Source organism: Gouania willdenowi, chromosome 1 (assembly GCF_900634775.1).
Source record: "Gouania willdenowi chromosome 1, fGouWil2.1, whole genome shotgun sequence".
NCBI lineage: Eukaryota > Metazoa > Chordata > Actinopteri > Blenniiformes > Gobiesocidae > Gouania > Gouania willdenowi.
The window spans coordinates 3,767,573-3,781,446 of record NC_041044.1 but is presented as its reverse complement, the minus strand read 5'-3'; the positions used below and the strand labels follow the sequence as shown (position 1 = coordinate 3,781,446).

The window sequence follows — 13,874 nt, the reverse complement described above, 5'->3', positions numbered from 1 at the left end:
ACTTTCACTCAGGTAAACATTTAACTATAAACATTTATTGTTTACCAGCTAAATGCATTGATTAAATAAGTTTCTTTTTGTATTTTTGTCCTACAGTGACCCATATTTCTCAAAAGACAAACGGCAGGCAGCATAAACCCTTCAAGCACCAGCCGGTATGTTTGATTTGGAATCTCTGTACCAAAATTCCATCAGTGCATGGTTATTACCTGTTAACTATACTGTTACAACAGTTTGGTCACACAATCACAGCAAAGATGATGTCATTAGTAATTTTGAAATGACCTAAAATGTGTCTTTTAGAAAAGGGGAGAGCAAAGTAATCCTAACTGAGACCACTAAGATACTACACACTTTCAGTCTGGTAAGCATTTAACTGTAAACATTATTTATTGTTTGCTAACTAAATTAATTAATTTAATTCCTCATTTCTTTTTTGTTTCTTTTGTAATTTTGTCTTTCAGGGGAGCCATACATTGAAGTCTAGGGAGAGCAGATGTCACAAAGGAGATCCAGTAGGGAAGAAGGGTGGTGCTATTGGAGCAAAACTGAGACCTGTCTTGGACAACCTGAGACAGGTGTGTTTACTTGGTCACAATTGAACCTGTCTTGAGCTTGTGCTGAGTGCATTAAATATTTTTTCTTTACTATTAATAAATTCCTGTCTGACTGTTTACAGGACCAAACTGTTGAGATGAGACGTGGAGATGTGATTCGTGGATTAATGCTCTACCTTGGTGAAAAAGAGGAAGACCTCTTTCTAGATTGCCAGGTAAAATACTTGAAATTTGTATGATTGCATTTATGATTATTAAATTAGTAATCATTCTGTTACAGACAAAACATACTCAAGTTTATTATTTATTTTAGTTCACTGTAATATAGCTAGGGCATATCATTTTTTACTTTAAACTTGTACGCTGTTGAGTATGTGTTGAAGTAACTATTGCTCTTTTTTTATCTAGGTGGACAACTTGGAGGATGTTTGTCAGCACAACATGAAGATCGCTGTTGTTCGTGCTTCCTATGCTGAAGAGCCTGTGGATGTTTCCATTGTTCTTGATGGCAAGGAGATTCTGACTGGATGTGGAAATGCTGCAAAGGCATGTACACTGCTAATGGGTCTCATTTATTCCCTGAATCTTGTTTATCCTCCAACACTGCGTTACACTTTTGAAGTGTTCCAGAAACTTTTCTTAGATTTAGATGCAATAAAGCTATCCCCCAAAGTACAAAGCCTGAAAATGAAGTTGCTGTCCAAAACTTAAAATATGACATTTTGTTCAGCTTAAGCGACTTGTCATGCCATTGCCGTTATAGCATTTTTATGCTAGCAAGTAGTTTTGTTATGGCGAAACACCTGCACATGTTTCAAAGTGGTTTTATTCTTGGATTTCATTTGTAAGCCATTATGTTTTGGAAGTCACTTTTTCATGCAGACTTTAGACAAATTTTTGGTTCTTTGTCTAGTTTAGTTTGTGTCTACTGCAATGCCAAATACTCTACTGCAATCATTTGTTGCCCTAAATACGAAACTGTTCATGAATGTTAATACAGCTGTAAACGCATGCAGCCATTTCTCACAGCTGTGCCTTCAGAAAAGACATTGTGTTTGTCGATTCATTGTTCTTTTAAGTGTAAAACTTGGACAAAAAAGGTTGTCAATAAACAAAAAAGTTGTTGATAAATATTGGCATTTTTGTATTATTGATTTTTCATATTAATTCAATAAAATTTAACATGTTGTAGTTATTACTCAAATTTAGTGCTTAATATTTATTTTTGTAATAAGAATAAATAAACTGATGCAACAGATAAAATATAAATAACATTTAATAAAGTAATCCATTATTGTATATGATCAGCACACATAAAAGTTACTCAGTATTTCTATGACACACACAGAAATATCCAAAAAATCACATACACCTTACTTCATTATTTCACATAACCAAGTGTAATAAAACTGATTTAGTAGGGTAAGATTTATTTACAAATACCATTTAGGTTTTACTTGATAAAGGCAAGAGAGTTTTACTTGATTTAGAGTAGTAAAATTTAATTCAAATATCATCATGCAAATACTTACGAGTATTTTTCTAAGTAAATGTTAATAGTTATTTCTTTCAGTGTAGTGTCTATGTCGGACCCTGATTCACAGGAGGAAGACTCAGAGGATGAGGAAGTTTACTCCTTTTGGATTTTCACTAGAACTCGTACAGATGAGACCAGACAAAAATTTACTCGCACACACTGAAAAAATAGTCGCATATGTGACCAATTTACTCGCAGTCTCGAGCCCTGCGTCTGTGTGACACTACATGACTCATAACTGTGGTGCGTTGCAACTCGACGACAGCTTTTTTTTATAGGAGAGACTATTTTACCATGTCATGACAAAAATCATCACTTATGAAAGGCGAAACGTTCGACAAAGTCACTCTTTTTGCCGCCAGAGACAGAGAAGATACAGCAACAAACATATCATTAATAACCACTCCGCTCTCCACCACCGCATTCACCTTTTCTACGCTGTCAACAAACAGCACGACTGCTCCGTTCATTCTTGCTGTGAATTTTACACTCTGAGGTCAGATCACCACAGCAACAGCGCGGGCGCATTCGTTTACTGAGTACTGGGAAGCACGGGCGACCTTTACACCATGCGTCCTCGTTAGACCGGTAAACTCCACATTCAACCCCATTATCTTTCCAACATAAAACTCCACACACCACGGCGACCGGCGAGTGCTGGTTGTCACCAACCACAAACAAAAAACAACTAAAAAAACACGTACCCTTAACTTTACAATCAATTCGTTAATACCTAAACATAAAATTACACAGTATAGTAGAGGAGAGAGAGAGAGAGAGGAAAATGCATGACTAATGTGTCGTGTGTGGTCTCACCCCAGGTGTGATATGAAAAAAACATGATGAAAACTATAGAAATAAATGTATTTCAGTAGACACTACATCACTGAATTTTCTGAAAAATGTAATATATTTTTATTAGATTTTTTGATCATGTTATATTTGAATTGCCTTGTGTATGAAATGTGCTTTACAAAGCGTTTATATGCCTTGATAAAGTGAAAAAAACTGATCAGAGTCCATTTATTCTCCCATGAACTAATATTGTATAATATACTAATGTAAACATTACACTTATCAATTATCTTCCTGCATTCATTTCTTCCCGCTGTTTCTGGTGCAACAGTGTTGTTTTTTGGTCTGCGTTTGTGATTGGTCAGACGCAGCAAACTCCACCCCTTTTTTTTGTGAGCTCGCACGCACCCCAGCTTGAAAACCGCTGGTTAAAGTGAATGTGTTGATCATCCTGCTTCGTAGTACAGCTGCTCTGGGATTGATTATGTGAAGCTAACGGAGAGATAATTCAGATCCATGCTTTGTAGTAACAGTACTTGAGTTTTAGGAATTCATTTGTTTTGTTTTCATTGCAATTTTCTGGTCATTGAATGTGTTTGTTTTGTATATTTTACTCTTTTTGTGATTATTTTAGTCATTTTTGTCTAATTTTAGTTTTGTCGTCATTTTCTGTGATTTTGGATTCATTTTTTTTGTTTATTTTTGGAGTCAGTGTGTGCATGTAAACCTGAGTAGGCATGGTGGGAGGTCGAGCCCAGTGATTCTTAAATGGGGGTACGTGTACCCCTAAGGCTACACGATGGCGTTACAGGGGTACAGAGAGAGAGAGAGAGATACTGGAAAATTATTAAATGTGAGCATGAAAAATATGGGTTTTAAAATGTTTATTTTTAGTTAATAATGATATTCATAATAATGATTATAGAAATGATCTTGATTAGAAATTAACTGAATTAACATTTGAAAAATGTTGTGATTCATTTTGGGTTAAATGATTTAGCCAAGGAGGAGTCTGAGGTGTTAAAGCAGGATTTCACCCATCTGCTAAAAACTGTGAGCTGTTTACTGCCTAAAGTGTTCATCAGTGGCCCGATACCTCCAGTCCGCAAAGGAGATCTGAAATTCTCAAGGATTTACTCTTTGAATAAATTTCTGTCTTCGGCTTGTGCTGCCCTTTCACTAAATTTTATAGAAAATTTTTCCTTATTTTTGGGAACGTCGTCATCTTTTAGAGCAGATGGACTGTGTCTAAACAAGGCTGGAGTAAAACTCTTCACATCCAACTTGTTTTACTTCACCAGTCACACTGCTATCAGTTCTGATAAAGACAAAGGACAACATGTACCATTGGAGAACAAAACAACAAGGAAAGAACATGGAGTCGATGAGCTTCCAGCAAGAAATAAAAATCGCCAAATGAAGAGGTCAACCCAACCCCCACATCTCAGGACCCACCTGCTTCACCCCAAAATTCACCTACTTCCACCTCATCCAGCTTCTCTCCTACCCCTGCCTTCTTGGATTTAACTGCCCAGATGAACGAGCTGGTTCTGGCTGGCACAAGACTGACACCCCACCCTTACCCCACCATGGTCCCATCTTATCTCCTCTAAAGAATCAATCAGCACACCCATCCCTCCTCGACGATACCAGGCTCAGGATCACTCTTCTCCTCAGGCCAGCTGTGTTCATCTTAGAGTGACACAGGTCTGATGTGTGCTTGGTCCAGACTGCAATAGCTCTATTTTTAGGAACAACCAGAAAAAAGTCAGGGGCCTATGGAGTTAATGCAGTTTCTTAATTCCTGTGGTGACAGGTAACACAGGTAAAATTGTTAAAATAAAAAAAGCAAAAAGCTTATAGAGATAAAAATTTGACTGCTATAACATGTCATCCAAAAAGTCCACCAGTGTCTCCAGTAAAGTCTTTAAAATGAGCTCTTCTTAATGTTAGATCTCTTGTTAACAAGTCACTAATATTAATGATTTTATTTGACACATCACTTGGACTTTTTATTTCTTAATGAAACATGGTTGAATGATGGTATCAGTAATACTATCTCAATGAAAGTGCACCACAAGACTTTATTATTTAAATAAGTGTCGTACTTGCAGGAAAGGTGGTGGAGTTGCTGCCATTTTTAAATCAATATTTCAGTGCAAGAAATAATATTTGGGGATTTTATCTCATTGAATATATGTCATTCTTACTGAAGGGTGATTCAAGAGTTCTGTTTTTAGTCGTTTATAGACCCCCAAAATATTCTGGAGAATTCATGGATGAGTTTGCTGAACTGCTGTCAGTTGTATGCACTGAATACAACTTTTTAATATAACAGGTGACTTAAATATTCATGTAGACAATAACATGGACAATACTGCCAAAGAACTGTATGCTTTAATGGATACTTTTGGTCTTACACAACATGGTGACTGGTCCGACACACTCAAGGTCACACTTTGGATCTGGTTATCTCTAAAGGTGTTTGATATCTCTGCTGTTGATGTAAGAGACTTAGCTCTATCTGATCATTTCTGTGTCTTTTTTGACCTAGAGACTGTAACATCTGTTCCCCCTACTTCTGTGTGTTTAAAGAAAAGGTACATAAATGACAACACAAGTGCACAGTTTATGGAAGCCATAGCAATGACACCAACATTGAGTGCTGAGACAGTTGATGATCTTCTGGATGAGTATAATAGAACGTCTGTATGTCATAGATGTGGTGGCACACAGAAAACACCTTGGAGGAGGACTGAGATAATGCAGAATTTGAAATCTGACCTGTAGAAGAGCTGAGCGTAAATGGAGATCAATAAAACTCCAATTCATCTAGAACTGTACAAAATAAGTGCGAAAATTCAATGATGGCTTGTTCAAAGCAAGGCAGCAATACTTTTCTGAAATTATTGCCAAAAATGTCAACAACTCTCGCGCGTTGTTTTCTGTAATTGAAAGCTCACAACCCCCCCAGATCAGATAGCCCCTGAATTACTGTCAGCTGAAAATGCAATGAATTTGCTGTATATTTCAATGAAAACATACAATCAATAAGGTCAAACCTCAGAACAAAAACAGCAAAATCACAAAAAGCTTGAACAGCTTCAACCACTGAGGGATGAGTCAACTACAATGTTAGAGTTTATACAGTGAACCCAAAACAATCGAGGAGACTGTTCCGCAGCTGAATCCATCAACGTGTTGCCTTGACACAATACCCTCAAACTTCTTTAAAACTGTTGTAAAGTCAATTGTCACTGATTTGTGTTAGATAATTAACTGCTCATTCCAATCAGGCACCGTACCAAAATCCCTGAAAGTAGCTGATTGAACCTCTGTTAAAAAAGAGAACACTGGATGCCTCTATACTGGCTAACTATAGACCAATAAGAACCTTCCATTCATGGCCAAGATCATTGAGAAGGTGGTTTTCAACCAACTGAGTCAATTCTTAACATTCAACAAAATATTTGATACATTTCAGTCAGGTTTTGGTTCTCATCACAGCACTGAAACTGCTCTTATCAAAGTGATCAATGACATAAGGTTGAACACTGATTCAGGAAAAGTATCTGTTCTCATTCTGTTGGATCTAAGTGCTGCATTGACACTGTAGATCATACAATTTTGTTGCACAGATTGCAAACATGGGTTGGACTAAATGGAAAAGTAATGCAATGGTTTAAGTCATACTTGGAGGAGCGAAGCTATTTTGTAAGCATTGGAAACTTTGAATCTGACAGATTACCAATGTCCTGTGGGGTTCCTCAGGGCTCTGTTCTTGGACCTCTTCTGTTTAACCTTTACATGCTTCCTTTAGGACAAATTTTACAGAACTGTAAGGTTGATTATCAGAGCTATGCAGATGACACACAACTATATCTATCACTGAACCCCAGATGACCATGGTCCCATTGAGGTGTTGTGTGACTGTTTAGAAAAAAATAAACGCTGGATGAGTGAAAACTTCCTTGAACTAAACCATGACAAGACGGAGGTGATTGTCTTTGGTAACAAGGAAAAGAGGACTGCTGTCAGCAATTATCTTGAGTCTCGATCTTTAAAAGCTAAAGACCAGTCAAAAACTTTGGTGTTCTGATTGACTCAGATCTTACATTCAGCAGTCAGATCAAATCTATCACAAAAACAGCCTTCCTACCAACCTAAAGAACATCTCCAGAGTGAAAGGTTAATGGCTCAGAAAGATCAGGAGAAACTGGTCCATGCTTTTATCTCCAGCAGACTGGACTATTGTAATGGTCTTCTGACAGGAATCCCCCAAAAGAGCATCAAACAGCTACAGCTGGTTCAGAACGCTGCAGCTCGGGTCTTAACCAGAACAAAGAGGTCAGAGCACATTACTCCAGTTTTAAAGTCTTTACACTGGCTCCCAGTCAGCCTCAGAGGAGACTGTAAAGTTCTGCTGCTGGTGTATAAATCTGTGAATGGTTTGGTCCAGAATACATCAGTGACATGTTAGTCAGGTATGAACCCAGCAGGTCTCTCAGATCTATGGACACAGGTCAGATAGTGGAGCCAGAGCTCACAGTAAACATGGTGATGCTGCTTTTAGTTGTTATGCTGCAAAGAAGTGGAACAAACTGCCAGCGGAGCTGAAGTCAGCATCACATGTGAACATTTTTAAATCAAAGTTAAACGCACTTTTTTTCTCTACTGCATATGATTGAGAGAGAGATTTTTTGTCATGTTGTTGATGTAATGATGATTTTACTGATGATTTAATGTTCTTATTGATTTTACTGATGATTTAAATGTTCTTATTGATTTTAAACAATTGAATGTTTTTATCATGTAAAGCACATTGAGTTGCCTTGAGTATGAAATGCGCTATATAAATAAATTTGCCTTGCCTTGCCTTGCCTTGAAAATACAAGAATCATAAATGTTCCCACACCAGAATGAAGAAGACAGGAAATTATAAAAACTATAGAAATAAATATTTTCTGAAGCCACTAAATCAGTGTTTTTTCAACCGTGGGGTCGTGGACACATGTGGGGTTGTCTGGAATTTAAATAGGGTTGCCTGTAATGTAAGTAATTGATAAAATGTATAATAAATTTAAATTTTTAATTTAAATTTAAAACAACATGTATTCTATAGTTTAACTTTATCAAATATAAATCTATGTAAAATAAAATGCACTTTATATCTGAGCTGGTGCAACTTGTAACTAATCCAAGCTGCTCAGTATTTGTAACACAATAAAACAAACATGATCAAAAACTACTTAGAAGAAAAAAGTGTCTTTGGGGCCGCCTGAAAGTTTTTGATATCAAAATAGGGTCACGATGCAAAAAAGGTACAAAATACTGTTGAATTCCACTTCTTTACAAAATGATATTATTCAAAAATGTTATCACTATTACTGGTATTCTGAGGAAAATGTTGTCGTTGGAGAAAGTTGAGCCAAAAAAGTTTGAGAACCACTGGTCTCTAGCCTGTACTGTGTGCTAAGCTAACTTAAGCAAGTTTTGTGTCTCCATGGCGATAAACTGTATTTCCCTTTACCAAACACGTCAATATAAACTGTAATGATGGTGGTAGCCAGCATGTTTAAAATGTTAATCCAGAATAAATCCCCAAACATTCATGTGTAACATAATAGTTTTTTAGCAGACGTCGCACGTTGAACGTAGTCTGAGTTAAAAGTCAAGTCAAGTCAAGTCAAGTCAAAGTGTTTATTGTCATCTGTACAGTTAGAAACACGTTTCCCTGTACAATGAAATTCTTGCTTTGCCGACCGCCAGTGAATGCCTACGTAATAAAGGAATAAATAATAAAGGAATAAATCGAGATAAAAGAACTATAATAAATAACAGTGGCATGCAACACTGTTATTCAACAAAAAAACCTGAACATTAAATACAAAACACCTGTACAATTAAAAATACAAATATATTAGCTATACAGAGGAGAGGTGATATATACAATGGTATGTGCAAAAAAGCTGTTTCATAATAGAGAGACATGGTGTTAGCTGTGCATGGGCGCATCTAAAGTGCGAATGCAGGTGGTGTGCAAAGTACAGTGGAGAAGGGGGGGGGGGGGGGGTGAATGAATAGTTCATTAGACTCCAATCACTTATTTAGGAGTCTAATGGCCGAGGGGAAGAAGGAGTTTTTGAGTCTGCTGGTCCTGCATTTCACACTTCTGTACCTCCGGCCTGAGGGTAGAAGTGTGAACAGTCCGTGTTGGGGGTGAGTGGAGTCCTTGATGATGGCGGCAGCTCTCCTGTGGACTCTGCGCTTGTAGATGCTCTGCAGAGAGGGCAGCGGAGTCAAATCCACTGGATTTAATTTAGACAGAATGTATGAATGTGCTTTCCCACCAAATGCCTACTTTTGTAAATAATTTGTGGAATAGCCGTTAACCCCTGCCCTGCTCATAAAATGTTTTTATCCACAGATGGATTAACTTTATATGCACTCTGTGTCTCTTAAAATGCCCTTTTCTATGTGTCAACTGTGGCCAAATCCTTCCTTAAATGTAACAGCTATAGCTTTGTGTTGGGATTGCTGTGGTAATGCTAACGTTGCTTCCAGCAAATTAATGGAGGAAAAAAGAACAAAACAAGACTTTCCCAGAGGAGGCTAAAAATAACATTGATATGTTTAAATCAAGGGAACAAAAAGGTTTCAATCACTTTTTTACCATTTTGGACTTTTTAAAAGACTGTAAACTAGCCATGATAAGGATGTAGCTGCTGTACATTTTCTCTTTTCACGTCATTTCTGGATTTTATGAATAGATGAAAATGTCCTGGTTTCTCAGGGACCCTGAACGCATCTCGGAGAGCAAGTTATTTTAAAAGACCGTAACTCTGCTAATATTTGCTCTATGGGCTACTGTATATGCACGCTTGACTTCCGTGTTTGAGTGAAGACCGTGAAACAACTTCCGGTTCTGTATTATGACAAATGACTATAGTTTTCATATTAATCTCACGCAACTCAACAATAGCAGTAAATAACAGAGGACATCTTAGACATTTGCATAATATACTAACCTTTCACTGACAAACTGTAGATAGATGATAGATTGATAGATATAGATAGATAGATAGATAGATAGAGATTTAGATATAAATAGATAGATAGATAGAGATAGAGATAGAGAGAGAGAGAGAGAGAGAGAGAGAGATAGATAGATAGATAGATAGACATAGATAGATAGAGATAGATAGAGATATAGATATAGATAGATAGATAGATATAGATATATAGATATAGATAGATAGAGATATAGATATAGATAGATAGATATAAATAGATAGATAGACTTTATTGTCTGGCCTGAAGCAGTGACAGAAGTTATTATTTTACACGGCCACAATAGCAACTTAATAAAACACATAAAATTGGCTTAAAAATACATAATGAGGATAATTTTATTCAGAGTTGCTCCTCTTGTTTTATGTTTAGCTAGGCGCTAATGCTACTTTAGTAGCTACAGCTATGTTTTGATAGCATTTCTTACCTTGTATAAAACCTAATGTCCTCATGTGAAGCAGCAAACCTTTCCAAGTCAAACTTGTTCCTGATTCATCTCCTCCATCCGTCTTTGGAGCGCAGCGTTCTCCGCCCTGACCTCCTCTATAACACTGAGGGCTATAAGTCCAATGCAGCACAGGAGCAGTAGTCGTGGTCAGGACATGATACATCCATTTTCTCCTCAGGGTTCTCAGAGGGAGAGTTTGGTCTCTTTCTTCATTCCCAAACACCAGGACGAGGGGCAGGAAGGGAGTAATTATTCCATTCAAACAGTTACAGCTCCACTGACGCCCTTGTGCATTTGATCACTCCTTCATGTCAGGGTTAGGGTTTAGGGTTTATCTCTCCAGATGTTGATGATCCACTTTTTTGCAGCTCATCTTCTTGTGGGTTGTATAAAAGTGAAAGCAGAACTACATGTAGCTGAAGCTGTACACCTAGGAACACACCAGTGGTATATTGATGTGCTATCTTCAGAGAGAAGAGAAAAACTGAAAGAGACCAAATATCAGTGGATTTTATTAAAAACATAAGCAGGAAAACATAGAGGTGCAGAGAGATTTATCCTATAGTAAGTTAAGGTAACACTTATTTATCAGTGTGCGTATTTAATGATTATTTAATGTTCTGTAAGCCTTGAGGTTTTTTTTTTATTATAGTTTTGATTTCTAGGAGATGTTTCTCATTGTTTCAATGATAGTGATTTTAAGATAGCTTAAATGAGAATTTTCAAGGACAGATTAATATAATCATAATAAAGGTGATTGACCCACTGACTTCAGATGTTTTTAAGTCTTTCTTATCAAAAGAGAAATTGATTTTTAAACCTTATGAACATTAACAACTTATTTATCTACTCTAATGTATTTAGTATGAGGCAGATTCAAGAAAACGTTGAGTATTTTGAGGTCGGCCCAAGTGTCCTCAAAATATGGTCAACGTAGCCATGACAACCATTCTGTCAAGTTTGGAAATATGCAAGATTGACAGTGTTAGGAAATAAAATACAATAATAAAATTATGAATAAAAATAATAAAATGATTAAAAAATTAAAATAATTAAGAAATACCAGACACTTGTTTATTGTTTAAAAGTCTTGAAAACTGTTAAATGTCACAGAATGTTGGTTCTTTATTGCAGGAGTTCTCAACCTTGGGGTCAGGACCCCATTTGGGATCGCAAGACACTGGGATGTGATCGCCAGATGCCTTCAAGAAACTAAGAATATTTTTTGAACAATTTGAGCCCATTTGTTGCTTATTTTTAACCTTTTTTTTTTTTTTTTTTGCAACTACACCAAACTTGTCATATTTTTGCTCCATTTTATGTATTTTTGCTACATTACTCCAATTTCTGCCACTTCGCCATCATATTTAAATGCCTTTTCTGCACATTTCTTCCAATTTCAAGACATTTTCAGCATTTATAAACCCTTTCCACCATTTCCCACCTGATGTCGCATATGTTGACCCATTATTGTCATTTCATGCTTATTTTTGCCAATTTCACCACATTCACCATTTGTCATGCCTATTATTTACCAGTTTAAATTAATTGTTCCTACTTTTTAAATTACATTAACCCCCTTCCACCACATCTGCCACTTTTAAGCCAATATTGACACTTTTAACCATTTTTACCACTTTTTCTGGCTGTTTTTGTCCACTCTCATTTTCAACTTTTAACTCATTTCTGTTTTTTTAAAAATCCCATTTCACCACATTTTCCATCATTTTTGGTGTACTTTTAATTTTATTTGTGAATAAAACAAGGATTTCCATCTTTAAGATGACTATAATAATAATAATAATAAACGCTCCTGGATAACAGTGGATATTATTCAGATGAATAAATAAATGTGGTTATCACAGATTCATAGAACAATAAACCATCATTTTACTGACTTTATGGATGGACCCCAAAAATCTCTCCCCTTTATTCCCCCTTATAGATGGTCCTGTCTCCACATGACTGTTCTTCAATGTTCATGTCTGTGTTCAACCACCTTCAGCTACAGTGGGGGTCCCCGCTCTCTGGGACCTTTATTTTGGAGGGTTGGAGGAAGTGGCACCACTGATGTCTTGCATGGCTGACACTGGTTCTGATTCACTTCCCCTGTTTAATGATTGTCCTTTGTCCAGATGATTGGTTCTTTGTGCAGAAGATTCCACACAAATACTCAAATGGTTTCAGTTTGATATTAACACATTTAAATGGTATTAAATTTATTTGGTATTGGTATTAAATCGTTTATCTGTTCTGTCCTCATGTGAACCGACTGCACAGAATCACTCATTATAATAAACGTTTAAAGAGAAATCTGAATAGTGTGTGTGTGTGTGTGGGGGGGGGGGCTGCTTTATGAAGCTTTAAATCTGAAAACAAGCACAAAGTCTTTTCTGTTCACCCAACAGTTCCAGTCATGGAACCAAAGACATTTTACAAAGTGTTTTATTTCTCTCTACAGAGCAAACAACACAGTGAGTGAATGATGTGTGTTTTTAGGCTGGATGACACACGTTCAGTGTTTATTAAAAGAAGTCGGTCTCTGGCTTACAGTGAAACACGTACACGTTCAGTGCATCTATATCTGTGTAATTATGAGATAAAGAATAGAACAACATATGATCAGAAATGTTTTATTGGCCGAGTACAGATTTTAAGACAGCACAAGGAATTTGACTTGGGAGTCGGTGCGTGAAACAAAAAGCAAAGAAACAAGCCAGCAACAACAACAATAATAATAATAACAATAATGATAAATATAAAGGAGGAGAGATAAATAAAGGATAGATAGAGAATAAAGGATAAATATCATATAGGTCTAGAAATATATAGATTTTATAATGGATCAGTGCTCGTTGTATTATTTACATGGATACTAAATATATATGGACTACTTTAATCACAGAAGGGACAAAAACGATCTGATCTGAGGGTCACGTGATCAATAGTACCCCCTTTCACTTATTTCTTAAGTCGCCCCTTTGTCCAACTACAACATTTTGCTCATAAAACTATTTTAAAACATCCATAGATCATAATGATGGAATGAATTAGTGATAATAACACATTTTAAAGAATCTCATTTTGTAAATAAGTGGAAAGAAACATTATTCAGTGGAGTGGTTCACAAACTTTTTTGGAACGTGACCCCATTTTGATATCATGAATTTCTGGTGACCCCAAAGACATTGGTTTTTGATTATGTTTGAGCTCCGATTTATTATTTTTTTTAATGGGGCTGTAATTTGACATGGATATTCTATGAGCAGATGTCAAGAGCCTCTCGGAGACCTTTTGACCTCATTTCCTGGTAATTTCTAAATGTATCAGAATATAGTCATGTGATATATCGTTCCAAAGGCAATTTGGGCAACGACATCCTTAAGCTCCTGTTAACAGTAATTTTAAGGTCACATTAATCCTCAAACCTCAAGCATTGATACTGTGTGCTGCCTGGTTTAGCCGA

General features: G+C 36.5%; 1 protein-coding gene across 1 annotated transcript in view; it reads left to right on the top strand.

Annotated features, from left to right (window-relative positions):
* The window catches only part of LOC114471963 (85/88 kDa calcium-independent phospholipase A2-like), a 56,606-nt gene that overhangs the window by 1,068 nt on the left and 41,664 nt on the right, over window positions 1-13,874 (top strand). The window contains exons 2-4 of the mRNA XM_028460968.1: window positions 465-578; window positions 680-772; window positions 966-1,103. Of these exons, the coding sequence (XP_028316769.1) occupies window positions 465-578; window positions 680-772; window positions 966-1,103 (345 nt within the window). The remainder of the gene's footprint in view (window positions 1-464; window positions 579-679; window positions 773-965; window positions 1,104-13,874) is intronic.